The sequence below is a fragment of the Diplotaxodon limnothrissa genome, linkage group LG3 (genome assembly GCF_057381915.1).
Source record: "Diplotaxodon limnothrissa isolate DT_005_m linkage group LG3, D_limnothrissa_male_GT1.1, whole genome shotgun sequence".
Lineage (NCBI taxonomy): Eukaryota > Metazoa > Chordata > Actinopteri > Cichliformes > Cichlidae > Diplotaxodon > Diplotaxodon limnothrissa.
Window position 1 is genome coordinate 48,741,577 of NC_140598.1, and position 23,940 is coordinate 48,765,516.

The window sequence follows — 23,940 nt, forward strand, 5'->3', positions numbered from 1 at the left end:
GCCGGTTTTAACCTCAGTAAAACCAGGAGACGTGGCAGGAACATCATTGTACACCATGCCATCATCAATGTCCCAGGACAACGTGGTGGTAACATAACCATGTGTGCAGCTATAAGCCAAAATGGTGTTGTTCACCATCATGCAACCATAGGCCCATACAACACTGCACACATTATTGCATTCCTGGACACCTTGCATGACATGCTCACTGTTCAGAGACCAGAGCAGACCCGATATGTCATCATATGGGACAATGTTAGTTTCCATAGGGCTGCTTTGGTCCGCAACTGGTTTACAGACCATCCATCCTTCATGGCACTCAACCTCCCTCCATACTCTCCATTCTTGAATCCCATCGAGTTCTTCTCTGCCTGGCGCTGGAAAGTGTATGACCGTCATCCTCATCAACAGGTAGCCCTTTTACAGGCAATGGAGGAGGCATGTGGAGATATTGACCAGGCATCATGTCAGGCCTGGATACGGCATGCAAGGAGATATTTTCCCCGGTGCCTTGGACTGGAGGATGTCGCATGCGATGTGGACAAAATTTTGTGGCCGGACCCAGAAAGACGACATGATGTAGGCTGATTGTCTTTTTTTTCCCTTTTATTTGTGGGATTCCTATTTTGTGTTCTGACTTTGTCTTGGTTTTGATGAGTGTGAATGAACACCAATACTTGACGTTTGGATCCTTGTATGTTTACATGACACTATGACAAAGGTGTGACCTCAAATTGACATCTGTACACAGAGAAAGCAAAAGCCATATGTGTTTTGTATTCATACCATCAGTGTGCAGTTGGCGCATTGTGTGCTTAGTAGATGATGGCTTGTGTGTACTGTTTGATACGAAAACACCATTTTTACAAAGGTGTGAGGGGTTAATCTAGCTGTGTTCACTTTTGCAAGAGAACTAAAATGTTTTGATAATTGGGTGACAGGTTTTTTTATTTGTGTGTAGAGTTTTGCAAAATTAGCCAATAGTTACAAAAAATGTGCTTAAGCAATCAGAAAAAACTGTAATAACAGGTAATCCTTTTTTTCTTTTCTCTTTTGTTCTTTAATATGTGGTCAGACAGGTCAGTTACAATATGTACTGTTATATTATTCACATTTGTGCACAGCTCTACCAAAAGGGTGTTTCTTATGTTTATTCTAAATAAGTGACTGTAGAGTATTTTTCTTTTGCACAATGTTGTAGAATTACAAACAGCCTACACAGTAAAAATGTGAAACATACATATTCAGTGTCTTGTACTCACTTACTTCCCTAACTACAGGAATGTCTAACTTTTCTGTAGATTTTACTGTAAATGGCTGTACAAAAAGTGTATAGTGCTGTCTTGAGAATTTTCCGGTAGTGTCACCGAATTCTGACCTTTTTTGCATTGGAAAACACTGAGAGAATACTGTGAACTGTCATAATGAAAACATGACAAAGCCATTTGACTATCTTGTTCATAAAGATGGTGTCAAGACTTCTCACTTTGATGGCACCGGCAGTTTCATTGACATGAATACTTTATTTTGAGGAATGGATTATTGATTTTGAGCAAGTGACCTGCTTTTGCAGGTTATCCACTAGGTTTTGCAGTTTGCACCAAATGTTTTGAGAAATACACTAACTGCTGTGCAAATGTTAATAGTGATGTGAGAAAAGCACCAAAGCAACTGAGAAAAACTGTAAACAAGGAAATGCACCACAAAATACAGTTACAACCTCAAAATGTGGGTGAAAGCCCTGCACAGTATTCATGGTATAGCTTTAAAATGCTGACATTGTCAGAGCTTCTGTTTCTGATCTGAATAACATAAGACATCAAGCAAGAGGGATGAAAAGCTGAGTGATTTTGATATTCATGGAGCTCAGATGTAGTGTGTTTCAGTAGGCTGTGAGGACTGTGGATAGATAGATAGATAGATAGATAGATAGATAGATAGATAGATGTAAAACTATTGCGGTAAGATAACAGGTAATCCTATTAAAAGATGACAACCAGGTGATGCAAATGTTCCACAGTTGCACTTTATGTATGTAATCCGTCATGTTTGTTTGTCTGTCCGTTAGCAGTCTATCGTCCACATTTTTCAAGATATTATTTTCAAATTTTGTGTGATGGTAGATAATAATAACAACTCAAGATTATTTAATTTTGGTGAAAATCAGGTCAAGGTCACACCAGATGTGAAAATCTATTTTTTCAAACTTCACAACAATCTACTAGGCCTTGAGGGAAATGAGTGCCTATTCTGGATAAGCATTTGACCTTGACCTGCATCGTTAGCTTCCAAGGTCAAAGTCGACCTGGAGAAATACATTTCAAGAAACTATATTGCGTAATGTATCATTAGGAAGGGCACGGAGAGAGCTATACAACACAATTACAACACCCTATGACGTCACAATGAGACCATAAAGTTTCACAAAATCACAAATTGCATGAACATAACTTAAAATCTTGAGATTTTACAGCTTATAGAAACCAAAACCTTCAGGGAATTCTACTCCAATCATACATACATCCTCATACATAAAGATAATAAAATGCACCATTTTAGTATGTAATGCTTTGAGGGCATCGGTCAAAGGTCAGGGTCACACAAATAAGAAAAAAGCTTTAGTTTCCATTGATTTATCTTCAGACTTTCAAGCAATATATTCGTTAGTGGACACTTTCTTTGTTTGAGCTCTTCAAACCACAAAAGGAACATCGAGTCCCACCTGTCCAGCAACAACACACGAGAGGTGTGGCAGGGAATGCAAGACATCATCAACCACAGAGGCAGCACTGCAAAAACAGAAAACCCGAGTGGGCAGCTGGCAGAGGAAATAAACAGCTTCTTCGCCCGCTTTGAAACACCACAACAGCAATACTCATCTGCTTCAGCCCTGCTCCCATCCTCATCCTCACCTGGTTCCTGCACCGCTCCACTCACTGTAACAGAGCACGATGTCAGACGTGTGCTCCTAGCAGTGAACCCCAGGAAGGCGGCTGGTCCAGACGGAGTACCTGGCAAGGTACTAAGAGCATGCGCACACCAGCTCACCCTCATCTTCACCTCACCAGACTCTTAAACCTCTCACTGGATCAGGCAGCCATCCCATCCTGTCTAAAATCAGCCACAATCATCCCAGTGCCGAAGAAGTCTCCCATCTCCAGCCTGAATGATTACCACCCTGTGGCCCTCACACCGGTAATCATGAAATGCTTTGAGAGACTAGTCCTTCAGCACATCAAGGATTACCTCCCCCCAGAATTCGACCCCCACCAGTTTGCATACCGTGCAAACAGATCCACAGAAGACGCCATCGCCACAGCCCCCCACGCTGTGCTGAGTCACCTAGAGCAGCGGCAAAGCTACGTCCGAATGCTCTTTGTGGACTACAGCTCAGCCTTTAATACAATCATCCCGGACATCCTCATCACCAAACTGGTCGCTCTTGGCCTCCCTCCTCTCACATGTGCCTGGATAAAGGATTTCCTCACAAACCGGCCCCAGACTGTAAGACTCGGCCCTCGTCTCTCCTCCACTCGCACACTGAGCACTGGCTTCCCACAGGGCTGTGTGCTGAGCCCCCTCCTGTATTCTCTCTACACCCACGAATGCAGTTCGACCCACAACAACACTCTCATCATCAAGTTTGCTGATGACACCACGGTAGTCGGACTCATCTCAAAGGGAGACGAGGCAGACTACAGAGAGGAAGTCCTGAAGCTGGCAGCCTGGTGTTCAGAAAACAACCTGGCACTGAACACTAAGAAAACCAAAGAGCTCATTGTTGACTTCAGGAGACACAGCACTGACTGGGCCCCCCTTTACATCAACGGGGAGTGTGTGGAGAGGGTCCACACTTTCCGGTTCCTTGGTGTCCTCATCTCTGCTGACATCTCCTGGACAGACAACATCTCAGCGGTCGTCAAGAAGGCCCAACAACCTGCTGCTGACCTTCTACCGCTCGTCCATTGAGAGCCTGCTAACCTACTGCATCACGGTATGGTACGGCAGCTGCACCAAGGTGGATAGAGTGAGGCTTCAGAGTGTGGTCAAGACAGCACAGAAGATCATCGGCTGCCCTCTCCCCTCCCTGATGGACATGTATTCCTCCCACTGCCTCAGCAGACCAGCAAACATTATCAAGGACAGCTCTATCTATCTATCTATCTATCTATCTATCTATCTATCTATCTATCTATCTATCTATCTATCTATCTATCTATCTAGATAGATAGATAGATAGATAGATAGATAGATAGATAGATAGATAGATAGATAGATAGATAGATAGATAAAATCAATAAGCTCCTCATTAGACAAACACAAATCATCACAATAGTCAGGCGTCATTATTAACATCATGTTTTGATGTTCAGTGTTTTCAGCATAATTTGAAAAAGAAAAGACACATACTTGCACAACAAGAAAAACTGTAAAATACCCTTTAAGGTTAACATTGGGTGTGTCTACTTGTAAATGAAAGGAGGAGGAACTTTACTGAAAGTAGACGATGAAAAAGGGTTTCAGTGCGCATTTTCACACAGAGCAGTGACACAAAAGGGAGTTAACTGTATCCAAATGTCTCCTTTTAGTTTAGAATATTAGGGAAAATGGATAAATACACATATCCCCTGTTTTTTGAAGTCAAAGGTCTCTCTGGCAATGATATTCAGGATATCTGGAGATACTTTCAGAGAGGAGAAGACTCTGGAGGTGGTGAGTGTGGAATTCCTGCAGAGGTTGAAGGCAACACCTATAAAATCAGTTTCAAGGACAAAGAAGGTAAACAAGACTATGTGTAAACAGTTTAAACTCATGCTAATACCTCTGTGACCATGTCCATATTCACAGGCCTGCATATAATAATGTTGAATGATGTTCACCATCTTAACTGAATATTAGAAGAGCTAAAAAAAGCTAAAGAACAATATGCTGCCCTAAGTTACTTGCGATTCTTTGTTTCTTTCATTCTTGCAGTTACATTTTTAAATGTGAGATTTTGTCCGTGACATGTGGTGACTGAATTTAGCTGTTTTGACAGTTCAGGAGCGGGTTTTGCTGAGAAAGTTTCATGCCATCTCTATTTCTGGTGGAAAACAGTATTTAACAGTGAGCCAAGCAAGTTTACCTCCACAGACCCTCAATCAGTCAGCGACCACGCAGTCACAGGTAAGTTTTCTTTTTTCTTTTTCCTAAGGAAACCTTGCACTATGTACTGTCAGGTAATCTGACCTGACCAGTTTGGGTGGATTCCTGAAAGGTGCAGGCATTCAAAAAAGGCACCCAAAGCAAAATCCAAACATGCGCCATGTCTGATTAATAGAAATGCAGTTTTATCCAACACTAAGATAATGAATCAGCACAGCTGGGAAACATGTACTCTGATTACATCTCTGAGTTTACTTATGATAAGCTTAGTTACGTTTTATTAGGTTCCCTTGAGTCTTTGTCCTCTGTGCTCCTCTCGGTGTGTCTCTGTTTATGTGTTCATGTGTTCTCCCCAGCCCATCTTGTCCTCTGTATGTGCTCCTTAGTTATGTCCACATCTCGGCTCCCATTCTCACTGCCCTGTTCCCTTGTTAAGTCAGAGTGTCTTAGTCTGCCTTTTTCCCATTTTATTTTTACATGGTCTTTGTGCAGTGTGTTTAGTTTTGCTTCCTGGTGTCATGTTCGTTTGTATCAGTTTTGTTCCCCGTGTGTTTCCACTTCCCCTGGAAACCTCCTGTCTATATATATTGTGTTTTCCCTCAACCTTTATTGTCGTGTCTGTTTTTTCCCCCATGGCTCTTCTGTGTTCCTTCCCAAGTTTACGAGGTTTAACCCGGCTTTTCTAGTAATGGGTAATTGTCTTGTTTTCTTAATTTCCCCAGTTCAGGCGATTGATCCTCTGTTTAGTTTATAATTTATGTTTTTCTCGTTCAGGATATCTGCCTAAATAAATGGCACGGTTTCAGTTAAATTCCAGTTCCTGTTTGTGCTCTGCGTTTCGGTCCTCACATAAACAATCCATGCAATTTGCCTTCACATATCGTGTCAGTTTCCTGCTCTTAGCTGACAGGAGTGGCACTCGGTGCAGTCTCCTGCTGGTTTACCCCATCTGCTTCAAGTGACGTGTTGTGTATTCGGAGATGCTCTTTTGCATACTTTAGTTGTGACAAATTATTTGAGTTATTGTTGCCTTCCTATCAGAGACTATTGCGCAGGAAATTTTCTGTAGATCAGCAATATTTGTACTAATTGTACTTAGTACAGTTAGTATCCACATATGTTGACTTGTTGATTTGTAAAAATGGAAATAAATAACAAAAATAAAATAAAACTGTCAAAAAACAACAAAAAACCTGTCATCTGCTACTGACCAAACTGCTTTTAATCATTGGCCTAAACTTTCACAATTAGTGATACTGCAAACTCTATTTTACCAGAACCAAAGCATTTTAGAAAGTGGAAGCCTTCTATAAACTAAGATAACTTACATTCACCTATAACTTGGATAGACATTTGAAAAAGAACAACCAATTTGGTCAATAACAGTCTGTCCATGTAAGCTTATCTCTTATGTTTAATGTTTATGTATTTTTTAAATGTAGAATTCTTATTGGTTTTCAAGCATAACCTGATAAATGTGCTTTTTTTTGGTTCTTTCTCAGGCACCAACAAAAGTGATCACAAAACATCTCGAGAGGACATTTAACGTAGATATTTTCCTCCTGTATTATCTGAGAGACAAACCCAAGGCATTAAAAATTCTCCAGAAGCAGCTCTCTTATATCGGCTGCACGGTGGAATTAAAATTTGATGATGAAAATGTTGTAGTTAGAGGTGACAGTCAGAGTCAGCCAGGATGCCCTGCAGAGAAACAGGAGCTACAGCTGGATCAGATTTTCAGCCGTTTCAATGAGAACTATCTCTGCTATCATGTATTTGAGCCAAAAAAGATCAAGATGCTGCTGCAAGACTCCTCCCTCAAGATAGATGACATCAAAGTGTACAATGAGAATGGCTATGCTGTGGTTGTGGGAGAGGTCCATGCTGTGAAGGAGAAGATTGCAGATCTGGAAAACATTCAATACACCAAAAAAGAGCTGCCAATTGTGGAGAAGCAGTACAGGCGTATAGAAGAAGAGTTCAATCGAGAAATGTTCGCTAACTATCCAGATGTTAAAGTCGTCAGAGGTAGTGCCACAATCACTTTGGAGGGCCCTGACACAGATGTGCAGTCAGGAGCTGCAAAACTAGATGAACTGATTAAGAACATAAAGGAAAAAAGAGTCAAGTTCCCCACAGCTCTGCTAACCTTCATCAAAACCAGTGGAGCCATCTCCAAATACCAAGCTCGTTTCCAGCAGAGCCTCAGAAACCCTGTTTTCTTTGAGGTGGGTTCAGATGTGGTTCTGTCCAGTTTGTCCTCTGATGCTCTGAATGAGGCTGAGGCAGCAGTGATGAGAGAGCTCAAAGTGGCCACTGTAAAACTGCAGGGGGCTGCAGCAGTACCTCCAGATTTAGACAGAGTGAAGGAAATCCTGATGAAAGCGAAGAAAGAAGCAAACATTAGTGAGCTCAGAGTGGATGTGAGCTTCATGCCAGGAGTTACTGGAACTGCAATAACTAAAGTACGACTGGTGGGCTACAGTGAGGATGTTAACAAGCTCAATGAGGTCCTTCATGGTTTCCAAAAGAATGAAGTTGATATTCAAGAAGTGGTAAACTTGTCACATCCTGAACTGGTTGACTGCTTCGATAAATTGTTAGACCTGATTGGCATGAAGCAATCTAATGTGACCTTGGAAGCCTCACATGTTCCACATCCCTGTGTGCTCGTGAAGGGTCCTCGTTCTCTGGTTCAGAAAGTTCAGACAGACTTAGCCACGAGTCTAGCGCAGCTGTCAACTGATACGGTGGTGTTAAATGGACCGGGGGTGCAATTGTACTTCCAGGAAGAAGGCAGACAAAACAAAGAGCTGTTAGAGAGATCCTGTCAGGTCATCATCAGGGAACAACAAGAAGTCTATTCTCAAAGTACCACAAGTGTGTCTGATCTTTACCCAGAGCCACTATACATTAACGTCATCAGCTCCAACCCAGACAGACTGGAAAGCAACACTGCCAGAAGTACACCAAACACAACAGCTGTTAACAAAACAAACCTGGAGATCAAGCTTAGCACTTTGGAAGATGAACAGGTTAAACAAATATATTCTAAACAATTTCACAATTTCTATTCAAGCAGCATGTGTCCCACATGTTAGTATTATTTCACATAATTTCTACAGGTGAATGTGGTGGTGGCCCCCATGGTATCCAAAAAGCTTACTTCCACTAAAGTTGGTAAATGTCTACTGAAAAAAGCAGGAAATCCATTGCAGAAGGTCTTTCATCTGATAGCTCGGAAGTGGACCCTTTCTGCTGGTAATGTTATGGTGGTTGATGCACCTCCGGCTCTGAGCTGCTCTAAGATCTTCTTCATTGAGTGTCTGCCATGGGATGGAGTTGATGGCCTCAGCATGCAGGTAAAGTAAAAACACAGTAAATTCATAAACATGTAAGAAAAACACAGTCATAAACCAGTAAATGGAAATGGTAAATCTCCTTACCCCTGAGACCAACGCATAAACAAGTTTTTCCTGTTTTCTCCTTTGCAGACACTTGCTATTGGGCTAAAAAGGTGTTTGGAACTCTGTGTAGAGGAAGGCTGGTGTTCAATTGCCTTTCCAATCATTGGACCCGGGGTAGTTCTGAAATATCCCCAGAAAGAAGCCATTCAAGTGCTGACTGACAGCATTGACCAGTTTGGATTATCTGGGTCATGTGAATCCCTTCACAACATCTATATTGTCATTAAACCAGACTATCAAGACTCTGAGGAGGTGACAGAGTTTGATCTTTTTCGATAGCTGTATACAGCAACCCTTTTTTTAAATTTTTATTTTCCACTATCAGTTACTGCAGTAGCAGGTCATAGTATTACTATATTACATTGTATTAAATACATATTACTCCCTGCTGAGAGTGATAGTAATATGGGTAGGAATGAAGGTGTTAGACAGTACCACCCGAGCTACTGGAGTAAAAATGAATGCAATTACAGTACATAAGCATGTTTCTGCTAAGGCTGTATCTGTTAAAAGGGAGCATCTCCCTTCTGCCATCTCCGAGCTCTTTCTCACGTATGATCATCTGTTTATTGTGTTTTTCTTGTAAATATTGCAACATAAAGCACAGATGATAATGATCACAACACAGAGGATATGTCATTTAACATTAGTTAGAACCAGAGAATCTCAGGACTTGTTACCAAAGTAAGGGCAAGTTTGCGTTTGTTCTTAGTTTTAAGTACTGTGCATTGTTTGTAGAAACATTTCTGGAAAGGTGGTGCTTAAACCAAACATGTATCTACAGTGCTACCATGAGGTCTACAGACAGCTGAGCTTGAAGATCAAGCAGAGCGGTCAAGGTAAAACCAGAGCTGGTTGAACTGTTTTGATTCAGACAAAAATCTACCTTTGAAATGTTGTGTTTTTAACAAATATTTAACTGTTTCCACGGTTCAACAAGTGACATGGAGGTTGATATCAGAAATGTGAATCTTGTTGTCGTGTTCGTCTTTTCAGCCACCTTCAAGTCCCTCAAGAGTGACCTAACTGGCATAACTGTGAAAGTCCGAGGTGGGGTTGAACTAGAAGTGGTTTTTGGTGACATTGTTAATGAGACTACAGATGTTGTGGTGAACTCAACTGACTTCACAAATTTTCAAGGTGAGAGCTTTTGAATCTAATCAACTGTTGGGTTTCAATCATGTTTCCTGGGAAAATGCACTTTAGCCTTATGCTGGTAAACCATCTAATATCCATGTCCTTGGTGGCCTAGCTAGGGTGAAAAATAGAGATACGTTTTTGGGTTCTGTTGGCTCTCCCCTTTTGATAGAATTTCAAAATGTATTTAAAATAAGAAAGCCTTTTACAGATAATACCAACTTTAATGCCAAAACAAGTGAGGCTTAATTTCAGATTTATCACTTTCCAGTTTGTAAATGCATTTAGCACATGGCTAAAATAAAACCAACTCTAAACTTAATACATTTCCATTGACCTGTAGGATGTTTAGGGCAAATTAGGTTTTATACATACTTTGAAAAAAAATTCCCCTCTAGCCCCGGTTGGTGGTCTTTATCCTTCATGCTTGGCTCCTTTACCAGAGGCCTGAGAGCTTGAGGGTCCTATGTAGCAACTTTGCTGCTCCTAGGACTGCGCTCTTCTGGACAGAGATCTCGGATGTTGTTCCTTGGATCTGCTGGAGCCACTCGCCTAGCTTGGGGGCCACTGCACCAAGTGCTCTGTTTACCACTGGGACCACTGTTAAGTGTACCCTCCACATCTTCTTTATTTCTTGGAACTTCTTCAGCTTTTCGTGTTCCTTCTTCCTGATGTTGTGTTGCTACGTGGTGGAAGATGGCCATCTTCCACTGCTTGTCCACCACCACTATGTCCAGTTGGTTTGCCATTTCCAGTTTGTCCATCTGTATCTGGAAGTCCCACAGGATCTTAGCACAGTCTTTCTCAACCCCCTATGGGGAGTCTTCCATTTTGACCTCATTTTGTCTCAGGGGCATTTTTGCACAGCCTGCACCTGGGGTTTTGCCTGATGTGGTAGACCCCAGCCTCTATCGATCTTATACTAATTCCTGTACTTATTCCTTAGCCTGGATTCCTTATTACTTATGTACTTGTTCCTGTGCTGCCATGATTAGTGCCTCTGTGCTATCTTTTAGTCAAGCTTTATCTAGCCATTGGTAGGAATTCTGGATGTCAGCTATTTCCTCTATCTGCTGGTGCTACATACCGTGCAGGGGCTTGTCCTTCCATGATGCCTCCTTTTCTTGCTCCTCATTCTTGGGTTTCTACTGCTTGAAGTATTCACTGAGCACACAGTCAGTTGGGGCCATCTTCCTGATGTACTCATGGAAGTTTCTTGTCTCATCCTGGACCATGGTTCGGACAACAACTAGTCCCTTGCCTTCTCCCTCCTGCCTTCCTTCCTTCCAGAGGCTTCTATGTCCTCCATAGGCCAGCTTATTATCCCAGCAGGGAAGGGTGTAGGTTTTGATAATCGGGATCTTGTTCTTGCCATTTAGCTGATTCCTCAGGACTTGCTTTTCTCTGCGGGTACTTGGCAGTTGCAGCGTTCCTATCGGCCTCTTTGTGGTTCCCATTTGCCTGTAGGATTCCCAAGTACTTGTAGCTGTCCTCTATGTCTGCAATGTTTACTTCTGGTAGTGCGATCCCCTCCGTTCTGACTTCCTTTCTTCTCTTCATTACCATCCGACTACTTTTCTCCAGTCCGAATGACATTCTGATGTCATTGCTGTATATCCTGGTGGTGTGGATCAGTGAATCGATGTCCCATTCAGTGAACCTTGATATCATCCATGTAGAGAAGGTGGCAGAAGATTGCTCCATTCCACAGTTGGTACCAGACAAAAGTTTGGACACACCTACTCATTTAATGGTTTATCTTTATCTTTATGACTATTTATACTGTAGATTCTCACCGAAGGCATCAAAACTATGAATGAATACATGGGATTATGCAGTAAAAACATGGTGAAATAACTCAAAACATGTTTTATAATTTAGATTCTTCAAAATAGCCACCCCTTGCTTTGATTACTGCTTTGCACACTCTTGGCATTCTGTCGATGGGCTTCATGAGGTAGTCCCCTAAGATGGTTTTTAATCAGTCTTAAAGGAGTTCCCAGAGATGCTGAGAGCTTGATGACTCTTCCCCCCCCTCACTCTGCAGTCCATCTGATCCCAAACCAACTTGATTGGGTTTATGTCAGGTGACTGTGGAGGCCAGGCCATCTGCAGCAGCACTCCATCATTTTCCTTCTTGGTCAGATATCACTTACACAGCCTGGAGGTGTGTAACCGATGGCATGGCATGTCGCTGCAGGGTGCTGTGGTAGCCATGCTGGTTCAGTGTGCCTTCAGTTTTTAAATAAATCCCTAACAGTGTCACCATCAAAGCACCCCCACAGCGTTACACCTCCTTCTCCACGCTTCATGGTAGGAACCATGCATGTAGAGACCATCATTTCACCTTTTCTGAGTCACACAAAGACACAGCAGGTGGAACCAAAGATCTCAAATTTGGACTCATCAGACAAAAGCACAGATTTCCTTTGGTCTAATGTCCATTCCTTGTGTTTCTTGCTTTGCAGCGCTGTCAACAAAGCAAAGAGTAGCTACTTTGAGGAATCTAAAATATAAGATATGATTTTTATGAGTTATTTCATCAATGTTTTCTTTGCTACATAATTCCACATATCTTGCTTCATATATTTGATATCTTCAGTATGTATCTAATGTAGAAAGTAGTAAAAAAAATGTAAAAGTTATTATTATTGATCTACAGGTGGTGTATGCCAAGAAATCTTAACTATGGCTGGACCTCAGGTTGAGGCTGAACTCAGAAATGGTGAGAAGAATGGCTGAAGATACACATTTAAAATTGCAATATATTTCTGGCACACAGTTTGCAGTATCTTAATCATGTTTTTGTTGTGTCCGTGTAGCAAAAGTAAAGAAGGGAGATATTTTAACAACCTCACCTGGAGGGTTCCCATGTAAAGCTATTTTACATGTGTGTGGAGAAAAAAATGTGAGTCTCATTGAGAAACAGCTGCTTTCTATCATTCAAACTTGTGAGTCTTCTGGATACAGGTCTGTGGCCATTCCTGCCATCTGTGCTGGTGAGTAGTGGGCAAGACATTAAAGATGCATAAGTGAACAGAAAACATATAAATATTTTATTTGAATGGCTGTCCAGGATCTGGTGGTTTGGACCCCAACCACGTTGCATATGCCATCCTCCAAGGGGTTAAGACTGGTGCAACTTTCCGTCCTCTCCAGTGTCTCACCAACATTCGCCTTGTCCTCAACAAGTTCAGTGTTTTCCTGGCATTTAAAAAGCGAGCAATGCAGATGTTTCCATCTGCTGTTATCAACACAGGTAACAGCTGTTCCTCTTCCTCATGAGGCACCTTTTTCATTTTTGAGCTATTTGTGACTGATTATAAATCATCTGTTTTACAGTTGTTGCACAAGCCACCCCAGTTATGAACATAGACCCAAGCATCCTTTCTACCAGCTCCAGAGTTCAACATTACACCTTCATGATTGTCGGACTATGCAGAAAAAATGTTGACAATGCCATTGCAAATCTCAAAAGTCTGTATCAGGCTGAGTGCACTACGCAAATCTTCAGGCAGGATGAACTTGCAGGCCTCACTCAAGATGATGTGAACCACTTAAAGCAGTTGACTGAGGTCCTGGGTGTGTATGTATTGGAAGACCATTTTAATCCAGGCTGCTGGACTGTGAGTGGGCTGAAAGATGGAGTCCATCAGGTGATGCAAGTGATTAGAAAATCTGCTACGTAAATATTTAGTCAAGCAAAATACTGAAAATCCACTTTTTTTCTTACATATCTGTGAGACAGAAGAGGTGTGTAATAAAATACAGATAGATATTAGGTTTTGGTAAAAGAAACAAAACAAAACAAAAACACACCCATACGTTTGTTTATAGTGATCTGAGTTTCTTGAATACCTCAAGTAGCTTAGCACCAACAGAAATGTGTGAAATGCACTCTGTTCTGCTGAGCACAGAAAAAAATAACCAGCCACAACATTTATTTGTAAGTTTGTGATTACAGCAAATGTAAATGCCAAGGTTTTTGAATTTGTGAGCATGTCTGCAAATCAAAGCAAGAATAAACATCCTTCCTGGGATATTAACACTCCTGCATGAATTTACTTTCTGTTTTTTTTTTTTTGACAAATTCACAGCTGCTATGTTATTGTTAACAGTATTGATGCAATTTCTAGTCTCAGTATGACATCTAGTGGATGGTCTGCTAACACAGCAACATTACTGCAGTATTGTTGCACAACTTATTTATTGCTTCAGTTTAGCCTTCTTTTTTCTTTTTGTGTTGTTTGAAATCTCAATGCATGAATTGAAATGTTCAGATCCTAACTTATGTCTGCTTTACAACCGATAGAGTTACAGCTGTTAAATGTGTAAAAACAACATCATCAAAAAACATAAATACCCATGAGGGCTTGTGTGGAAAAGTGGCCTCACATTGCTGTTACAGAAGACGACTTTGCAACTTTTTAAAGTTGTAAAGTTGTTTTTAAAGTCTGTCATTGCCATATTTAACAGGTACTTCGTGTAGTAATAGCAATAATAATCATTTAAATAGATAAATAGATAGCAGAATAGATAATCAGCAGACTTCAGATCTCTTTTAAAAACATTATATATGACTGTGTCAGGTTCGACGGTGCCCCGACCGGCGACCTGTGTGTGTGTTTGTTCTCCCGCTCTGTTTTTGTCTCCGTTGTAGTTGTTACGCGGTTGCGTAGCAACGGGAGATGTCCGACCCGGAAGTTCCGCCACTCTGAGTGGTCCCACCTGCAACTGATTCCTCGCCAGCTGCTGCCAATCATCCACCATTGTGACAGAACTATTTAATGATGTGGCTGAGTGACAGACAGCGCTGGAGTATTCCACCAAGCCGGGTAGTGACTCGAATTCAGCGAGTGTTAGACAAACGTTTGATAGCGGAGGGAGGCTAACCGCATCTGTTTGCCTTTTTTCCAGGCTACGAGTGAGACGGAGATACGAGAGGAGAGACGTCACTGTTTACGAAAGTTGTATGGACACACGAGGGGAGCACGGAAGGGACTTAGCACTATGGATTACTTTGGATTTGCTTCACTGTAAATAAAGACACTGTTCAATCTTAACGAGCGATCCGCGTCTGGGTTCTCTTACTCATCACTCCCGTAACAGACTGTGACTTCATATATAATGAAGTCACATATATGACTTCATATATGAAGTCACATATATGAAGTCATATATGTGACTTCATATATGACTTCACAGTCATATATGAAGACTGTGACTTCAAAGAGAGGAGCATATTTTTTCTCCTCTGATTTAATGATGGTTTGGAGAATCACATGTTTTAAGTGTTTCTTAAAGTGTATGTATTTCAGAGAGCTAAAGAAGCCTCTTGTACAAGAGGTACTTCTTCATGAACCAAAAAGAAGTCCAGCTGCCTTCTTTACAAACACTCAAACCTGCCTTGAGAATTTTTCACAGGCATACTGATACAAGTACAACATTTATTCATGACTATTTGGTAAGTAAGACCACGCCCCTTCAAAATCAGAGTTTCTATTGTCATGTCAGTGTTTGAAATGAAGTATTTAATATCTGTCTGGTAATTTCCTCAACAGTAGATTTCTCCACAAGCACATTTTACTCAGCAACATAGACCGTGGGGACGAGGAAAGTAGGACCCAAAACGCAGGACTCTGCGATGCCACAGTGCACTTTATTTACAGTGAAATAGACACGCTAGCCGACTACCAAGAACACACGTCTCACACAGACTATACCAGTCAGGAGTAATAATCCCACGTCGACTGTCGCCGCGAGTCCCGGTTAAATACCTCTGTCTACATCGGTACTCCCGATGACGACAGTCGCCAGGTCACGCCTTTCCCACGGTGCGCACTTCCGTAAACAGCCCCGAGGACCAGGGGGAGAGAGAGAGAAGCAGACACACGCACACACACTCTACATACAAACGTGGACAGAACAGTAGACGACACAGACCCCAAATAATAATAATAATAATAATAATAACCACTGCTCACGGACCCCGAGTCCTCCAGAGCCGGGTCCGTGACAGACAGACAAGTTAAAAACAGTACCCGCTCCAGCATTGCTCGTAATAAAGATAGGGGAGAGCGGGGTAAGTTGTCACACGGGTAAGTTGTCACACTGTTCATAACTCCAACACTAGAGGCTCTATCTCAAAAATGAAATAGCCACTTTGTGTGACTTCTTCTTCTATAGTCAACCTCCTGTTCACATGTGGTCAAGACTGCTCTAATCTGAGGTGAGCACATCTTTTTTATTTTTTTGACCTAAAAGGAAAAATAAATCACTTTAAATTTTCTTCAGTACAACTTTGTTAGGTATAGATGTTACAGATTATTATTTTACACAAAATAGAGGAGACATTAACGTGTCTTTTGATACTTCAGCTGATGTGCTATGTTGAGCTAACCCTGACATTTAGCCAAAATTAGCATAAATGTCAGTTTGGGGCAAGTTGTCTCATTAACTTTGGGGCAAGTCGTCACATGTGACAACTTGCCCCAGTACAAATAAATGCTCCAAAAAATTGTGATATTGTAATTCATTTGTATTTGTAATAAGGTTTTTGAAGAAAGGAAGGAGAGGCAGGAATTAAGGAAGGAAGGAAGAAAGTAAGATGGTTCGAAATTATCAACGAAAGACAGAGCGTGGCAGAACACCACCTGACATTATGTTAAAGGCAGTCAGGCAGGTAAAGATGCAGAACAAATCAATCACAAGTACAGCAAAGGATTTTGACATAAATTACCGCACTGCAATTACTGACAGCGGACTACCAACTCCAGAGGACATCCAGCCATATCCAAAAGCTGGCCGCCGAAAACCATCCAGCAAAGGAAGAAAACGATGCAAATCAGCAATTCTAACCGACACGCCAGTGAAGCAGCAACTAGAAAAAGAAAAGAATAAGGCTGAATCTAGCAAAAAGCTGTTTCAAAAGAGGGACGCGAGGGGGGAAAACATCTGGACCTATGAAGAACAACGCAGCTAAAAGAAGAAAAATAATTCAAGAGTCATCATCAGATGATGAAGAGTGCTTCTGCCTTGTCTGTGTGGAGCCATTTTCAAACAGTCGTCCAAAAGAGACCTGGGTAAAATGCGTGAAATGCAACAAATGGGCCCATGATGCTTGCACCTCAGGCCAGGCAATTTATGTGTGCCAGAATTGTGACTCTGAAGTTGAGTCTGATTAATCAGAAATAGGGCATCTGTTTTGTTCAGAGGATAAACATGTTAAGTAAAGCAAGTTATTTGCAGCATTCCATTCAGTTATGATGGATTTATGTGCAAGCCAGAGAACATTTGAGTTTAAAGTTCAAACTAAAGTTTTCTTTCTACTTAATGTTTTGATTAAAATGTGTATTGGATTGAAATAATTGTTTTTTTCCAAATTCTCTTGGCATAATTGTTCAAATTTCCAGTTTTGGTTTGAATTTAACAATTAAAATCAATAATCATAATTAAGTATTTGTGTTCATATTTTAAGATAATCTAGTGTGACAACTTACCTGCCGATGGGGCAAATTGTCACAAGTGCACATTCTCCATTCAACAGTCTACAACTCCGTAATGAGATAAGATATGAAAATGTAATGAATACATCATATGTGCCCGAGACTTCCGTCTTTCATTTGGTGAAACATTTATTACGTTGTGATGTATGGTGCTCAGTAAAAGTTAGTCAGTGTGAAGAGTGTGACAACTTACCCCGCTCTCCCCTACTTCTACTCTAGCAAGTTCCCTAAATGTTACCATCCCAGCAGGACAAACAAGGAAATTCACCATATGAAACACAGTGACCTATTTTCATATCTAGGTGTGTCTGTGATTATGACATTCCAATGGAGGTTACAGGGACTTACAGGAAAGCGAAACAGAAAAAAAACCCCTGGGAGATTAATGCTTTCTCAGGAATGTGGTCTATGGAGACGTAAGATATAGAGGACTTGTATAAAACATATTGTAGATATTGTAGGTATTGTAGGTAAAATGCCATTATTGTACTTTATAATCAGATCAAAGGGAGAGAAAACATCAAAATAAGAAGTTGGCCTTCTGAGGGATTTGAATATGGAATTAGTGGAAAAGAAGGTAAGGAATCCCAGTGTGCTTAAATTGTGTTATGTGTAAAAACTCTGTCTTAACTAGCCAACAAACAATCTGGGTCATGTTTATGGGGGACAGTGTCAGACATGAAACTAATGCTGAGAGGTCAGTAAAAAGAGTAGAAACTTTCTTTCACAAAGTAAATGTAAGAGATTAGGCATCATGTGAAGGATAAATATATTCTATTTTTATGTAATTTCTCTAATTACCTCAATGAATAACAATAAACATAGCTCATTTATGATCTACTTACAATCATTCTTTGTCACTTCCATATCTACACCATGCAATAACAAAAACAAAGTAGTAGTTCCCAAGGTTTTACTATGGCTACACTTGCGTTTCTTTCTGGTAGTTCCCCCACCGGATAAAAACTACATTTGGGAAACGGGTCTATCCTGCTGGGTTGGATAGACACCATCCCAGCAGGTTATTTCATAAACTAACCTGTTGCCGTGGTGACATCCTGTCACAACGCCATGCTCACTTCCATGTCCTTTTTACAATGACACAAGAGCAATTTCTTTCAAAAATGTTTGTAAAGGCAGACTTCATGGCTAGGCGCTTGATTTTATACACCTGTGGCAATGAGACTGAAAACACCAGAATTTAAAGATTAAGAAGGGTGGCCCAATAAAGGTGAATGTAAAGTGAAGGTAAAGGGATCGTCCACATCCAAAGACAGAAAAACAAACAGAAGATAAAGTTCATGGTATTTCATGATTTGTGGTTATAACCAGTCACTGCCAGTACCACAGTCAGCAAAATGCTTTGCAGTTTCAGTCTAGCTTTAACTTGGACTTGTTTCCGCTCTACAAAAGGGGAGGGTTGTTTGGTTTTGCACTTCCTTTATAAAGTGCAAAACCAAACACACTTCCGTGTAAAGAGCCTGATCAAAGTAAGTGTCAGACTAATTTTCTTCAAAATATTAAATCCTCACGTCAACCATCAGCCACCGGTAACCAACAATGTAACACCGACCTTTAAATTTTGTAATGTATGCTGATATATTTAAAAATAATTTACACACATAATAACAGCACATTCAGCACACGGACGGTTGTCCAGTGCGGCATCGTGGTGGGGGGCGGATTCACGGGCATCGGCAAAAAAAAAAAAAAAAAAAATTGCTCGTACTCACGCTGCCCCGATATCAGCCAGCGCATATTGGGAATGTCATAGGCACCGATCGGTTTTCTATCGCCCATTTGCTGGGAGTAAGGGCGCCCTCTGTTTGCGAGGTGCGCCTGCTGCTTGCGGCACAGGGAGGAGAGGGCGGGGATGCGGGAGCAGCATCTAATAACCAACTCGCAAAATAAAATAAAAACAAAACAACAAACACGAAAACACCAGACATTATGATACAGACTTATAATTTGCACCGATGTTTTTTCGAAATTCTATACGCGAGTGCGAGAGCCCTCGGTGCGCCTGCTCGCTGCTGAAGTCAAAGTAAACTTTATTGTCATCTCCGCTACATACAGTCCAGTAGAGAGACAAGACGACAAGGCTCCAGTTACAGCAGTGCAAGTAAACAAACAACAAATATAAGAAGAGTAAGAAAACAAATACACACTTTAGGACCAGGGGTAAAGGGATTAATAACAATTTAAAATGTATATTTTACAGTTTGATGATTTAAAGTCTCACACACAACCTGTCGAAAAGGGAGGGGGCCCTGCTGCTTCCAAATAGAGCACATTTCATTCAAAATGATGTAAATCCAAGCCCATTATGTATTCATGATTTGAATCCTGGGTTGTGTGAAATCTCAGAAATAAAGCCTAGACAAAGTGAATCTGTGAACTAAGGTGTAGCTCTGTTGTGTTGTGTTGTGGTGATCCTCAGGTTGGGGGATTTGTGTTCATACTGGAGTTCAAAATTAAAACCAATGGATGTTCATTTTGACTAGATAGTACTTGACAGATTTACAGAAATGTAAATTTATTCTTTGTACATTACATTTCTGAAATCCAGTACTTTTTTTCCACCAGATTTTTACTAAAGATTTCTTGAAGGAGAAGCGGAGGAGCAGCTAGGAGCTACTAAACTTGAGGAACTAATAAGGCAAATATCAGAAAAGAGAGTCAAGCTCCCAGCAGATTTGAGGACTTTTATCAAATCCAGCCATGCCATCTCCAAGTACCAGACTCTCTTTCAAAACTTTAGACATCCTGTTTTCATAGAAGTGGGATCAGATCTGGTTCTGTCCAGTTTGTCCTCTGCTGACCTGGATGAGGCTCTGGCAGCTGTGGTGAACGATCTGAGTGTGGAGATTGTGAAGCTGCAGGGAAATGCAGCGGTATCTCCAGATCTTGACAGGATGAAAGAAGTCCTGATGAAAGCCAAGAACAAAGAGAACGTTCATGAGCTCAAAGTGGATATCAGCTTTGTCCCAGGATCTAATGGATCTGCCACAACCAAAGTAAGACTGGTGGGCTACAGTGAAAATGTGAGCAAGCTCACTGATGTTCTTCACGACTTCCAGTTGAATCAAGTTACAACTCAAGAAAAAATCTCTCTGCTTCATCCTGAAATGGTTGACTGTTTTCATAAAATCTTAGACCTGACTGGCATGAAACAGACCAAGGTTCCTTTAAGAGCCTCACATGTTCCAAATCCACATGTGTCTCTATCTGGACCCCGATGCCAGGTTCAGGAGGCCAAACAGGCCCTAACGTCAGCTCTAACCAGTCTGACAATAGAAACTTTGGGTCTGGATGGAGCAGGGGCTCAGCGGTACTTCAAGACTCAGGGTAAAGTGAGTAAAGAGCTGGTAGAGGACTCCTGTTGTGTCATCATCCAAGAAAAGCAAACTGTAGTCACCCCAAATGTGAGCACAAAAGCATATGCCAGCAAGTCACTTACTATCACACCCCAAACTTTGATTACTGGAAGGTCCATGAGGACTCTGGATACCACAACAATCCCATATGTTGATGTTAGCAGTTTGGTTCAACAGGTTAGATTATTTCTATTTTATTCTATTAACAGTTCGATAACAACACATGTCATAAAAAGATGGTGTTTACTGCATGCATTTGTATTTGCAGGTTTACGGTGCCTCCTACAAAAACAACTTGAGCATGAAACGGGAAAACCAAGGTATACCAACAGCTATTGAGTTAAGTAAACTAAGGTAGATGTAAAGCACAAAACAAATGGAAGCATAAAGGTTATTTAGATAAGTAAAAGTATAAATACTGTAATCTGCAGGAGCTCAACAGTCAAAATAAAGATGCAAAGTGCTATCAGCAAAACATACTGACTAAAAGAGCCAGTTGACCTAACAGCAGAACAAAGAGGCAGTCCAAGTTTGCTTGAGTATAGCTTTTTATTTAGAAATTATACATGAGACTAACAAAAAGGGACAAATACAAAGTTCAAAAACGGGCTAGGAGTTAAAAATGAGGGAGGTATACAAACAGGCCAGCATAAAACTCTTAAAATGCATAGATGCAATTGAAAAGGGGAACTATTCAAGGACAAGTTCATGAAGACTATTCAGTTATATTTTTGCAGTAGATGTTTTTTTTTAAATATTTAAACACCAAATAATACAGATGTTTCCTTCTGTTGTAACACAAGTAGTTTGATGAATGTTAACATCAAGTTCCTGTTTATCAGAATCCTGTTGATGTGTTTTTATAACCTATCAGTGCTTGACTTGTTTTAACACAGACACGAGTGTCCTCTGTACTACTCATCAGCGGTCCATCTTCCTGTTCCTGGGCCTTGGTAAAAAGAGTGTCCATGATGCAATGAAGAAGGTAAAAGATTTGTACCAGGCTCACTGCTCCACAAAAAAAATGACAAAGGAGGAGTTGGCAGACTTCACCCAGGATGAAATAAAGGATCTACAGAAGCTAGTGGAGGCCCAGGGTTTGCATGTACAGCAGGACCAGAGTGGAGATGGAGGCTTGGTAGTCAGCGGGTTAAAAGATGGGGTCACCGAGCTGATACAGATGCTTCACGCTGCTGCTCGTCTACGGAGAGAAGTCAGAGTTAGGGAGGAGGATAATTTGTACCATTGTGTGGCGTGGTGCATCCTGGGATATGATGGTAGCTGGGAAAGGCTCCCCAAAACAGATAATTATAACCTAGAGCATGATATCAAGAAAGAGATAGTGGACACACACGGAAACATGTGGAGCGTGGATCTGCAGAAGATGGAAGCCAGAAGTCGGTTAGCTAGAAAAACCAAGCTAAAACGACTGGAGAATCACTCAGGTGAGAAGAGTGGTCTGGAAAAGCTGTCGAGTCCTAATTAGCACATCTTAAATGTCAAAAGACTTACAAACATTAGAGTGGTGATAAAATACTTTAATGGGATTTATGATCTGAGCTAGAGCTCCTTGACATATTTTTAATCATGATTTCCTTTTGTCTATGCATTTCTTTATTTTTAAAGTTCATCTTAATTTCCCCGATCACTATTTTAAAAAGTGTTCATGTGAGCAAAGCAAGCCCTTTGTTACTCCATATGGTCAGTTTATGTAGTGCACAAAATATACGCCTTCGTTTTTTACCTTTTCTGGAAGCCTTCTGTGAGATTATGTCTGATTGCGCTGCACTCAGGATTTATGACAGTTTCAGTATGGATTTTGTCTTGATTTGTTTGTCTTTGGAAACAATAATTTTAGAAACATTTTTTTTTATCTTCTTTGGTTAACTGGTCTAACTTTTTCCAGACTTTACTCTTCCTTTGTACTGGGACAATATGGCTAGTGGTGAAAATCTAAAAGTGGTTGCATTGGAGCCTTCCTCTTCAGAGTACCTCAAAGTAAAGGCGGCCTTCACGCAAACAGTTCAGAAGAATATATTGAAAGTGGGTGGTTTTTACCAGAAATCTAAGTTAACTGTGTTGAACAGGAAACTTGAACAGCTGAACATTTTGTTCTTTTGTGTTAGATTGAACGCTTGCAGAATGTCCATTTGCGGCAAAGCTACGAAGTGCAAAAGAAGAAGCTTTCTGAAAAGAACAGACAGGAAGGGGGAGCACGTGAAAGGCTTCTATATCACGGGACGAGTCAGGACAGCTGTGAGTCCATCATAAGAAATGGATTCAACAGGAGTTTTTCTGGGAAACATGGTAATTATCCTTTGATCCAATCAACTTTAATCAGTATGATCACCTGATTCTGTTTATAGAACACCGGTGCATAGAAAATATCCTATAATAATGTTATAACATTTGATGTCACTGTTGCTTTATTTTGTTGATATTCTTTTTTTATTTTCTAATACAGAACATTACAGTGCTCTGCAAATGTTTTGACCTACCCTTCATGTTTTTTATATTTTGCTTCCAAGCAGCCATTTTTTCTTGTAATATTTAGGGTGGTCTATACAATCGTTTTCCAGACATTTGCTTTTTCACAAATTTATAGTCCTTGTACCTGACCATTTTCAGAGGATTGTGTTGTGTTTTTTAAACCACCTAACAAGATCTTTGAATCTTTCAAACGTAAAAAAGACATCTAACCTGAGAAGTGATATAAATGTCTGATAATTCCAAAACTTTAAATGTCTCTCTTTTATTTTCTGTTTTCAGCAACCTTATTTGGTCAGGGGACCTACTTTGCTGTCAATGGCAGCTATTCAGCCAACCCCGGCTATTCAGGGCCAGCTGCTGATGGTTCTCAGAGAGTATTTGTGGCCCGAGTCCTCACTGGTGTTTACATTCAGGGCAACAGCAGCATGAAGGTGCCTCCGCCTCGCAGCAATCAGCCCGATGACCGTTATGATTGTTTGGTGGACCAAATAGCAAATCCAAGCATGTTTATTATTTTCAATGATAACCAGGCATATCCAGATTACCTCATTACCTTCTGTTAGTGCTTCATCATGGGGAACATTTCCTATACAGCTAATACATTTTCAACACAGCATTACCATCAGTAACTTGAATAGTCAGGCCCCATCTTATGTTAAAGACCTCATAGTACCGTATCACCTCTATAGAGCACTTTGCTCTCAGACTGCAGGCTTACTTTTGGTTCTTGGGATATTTAAAATAGTGTGGGTTAAGATTAGGCTTAAAACCTCAATTTTTGGTAAAGCATATGTTTAGTGCAGATAACCCTCAATCCTC

At 40.8% G+C, this 23,940-nt stretch overlaps 1 protein-coding gene across 2 annotated transcripts; it reads left to right on the forward strand.

Annotated features, from left to right (window-relative positions):
* Window positions 1–4,607: 4,607 nt before the first annotated feature.
* Window positions 4,608–23,684, forward strand: LOC146636281 (protein mono-ADP-ribosyltransferase PARP14-like). 2 transcript variants are annotated; one of them, XM_085350767.1, is made up of 17 exons: window positions 4,608–4,779; window positions 5,039–5,166; window positions 6,648–8,180; window positions 8,271–8,507; window positions 8,640–8,864; window positions 9,397–9,451; window positions 9,609–9,752; window positions 12,412–12,474; window positions 12,572–12,748; window positions 12,826–13,008; window positions 16,775–16,790; window positions 19,331–19,370; window positions 20,204–20,223; window positions 21,535–22,076; window positions 22,538–22,674; window positions 22,758–22,938; window positions 23,401–23,684. In XM_085350767.1, exons 1-17 carry the CDS (start codon window positions 4,608–4,610, stop codon window positions 23,682–23,684), a joined length of 4,137 nt encoding a protein of 1,378 aa, XP_085206893.1. The 2 variants fall into 2 exon arrangements, with proteins under 2 accessions (XP_085206893.1, XP_085206894.1); XM_085350768.1 differs by lacking the exons at window positions 16,775–16,790; window positions 19,331–19,370; window positions 20,204–20,223; ... (2 more) ...; window positions 22,758–22,938; window positions 23,401–23,684 and adding an exon at window positions 13,092–13,438.
* Window positions 23,685–23,940: the final 256 nt, after the last annotated feature.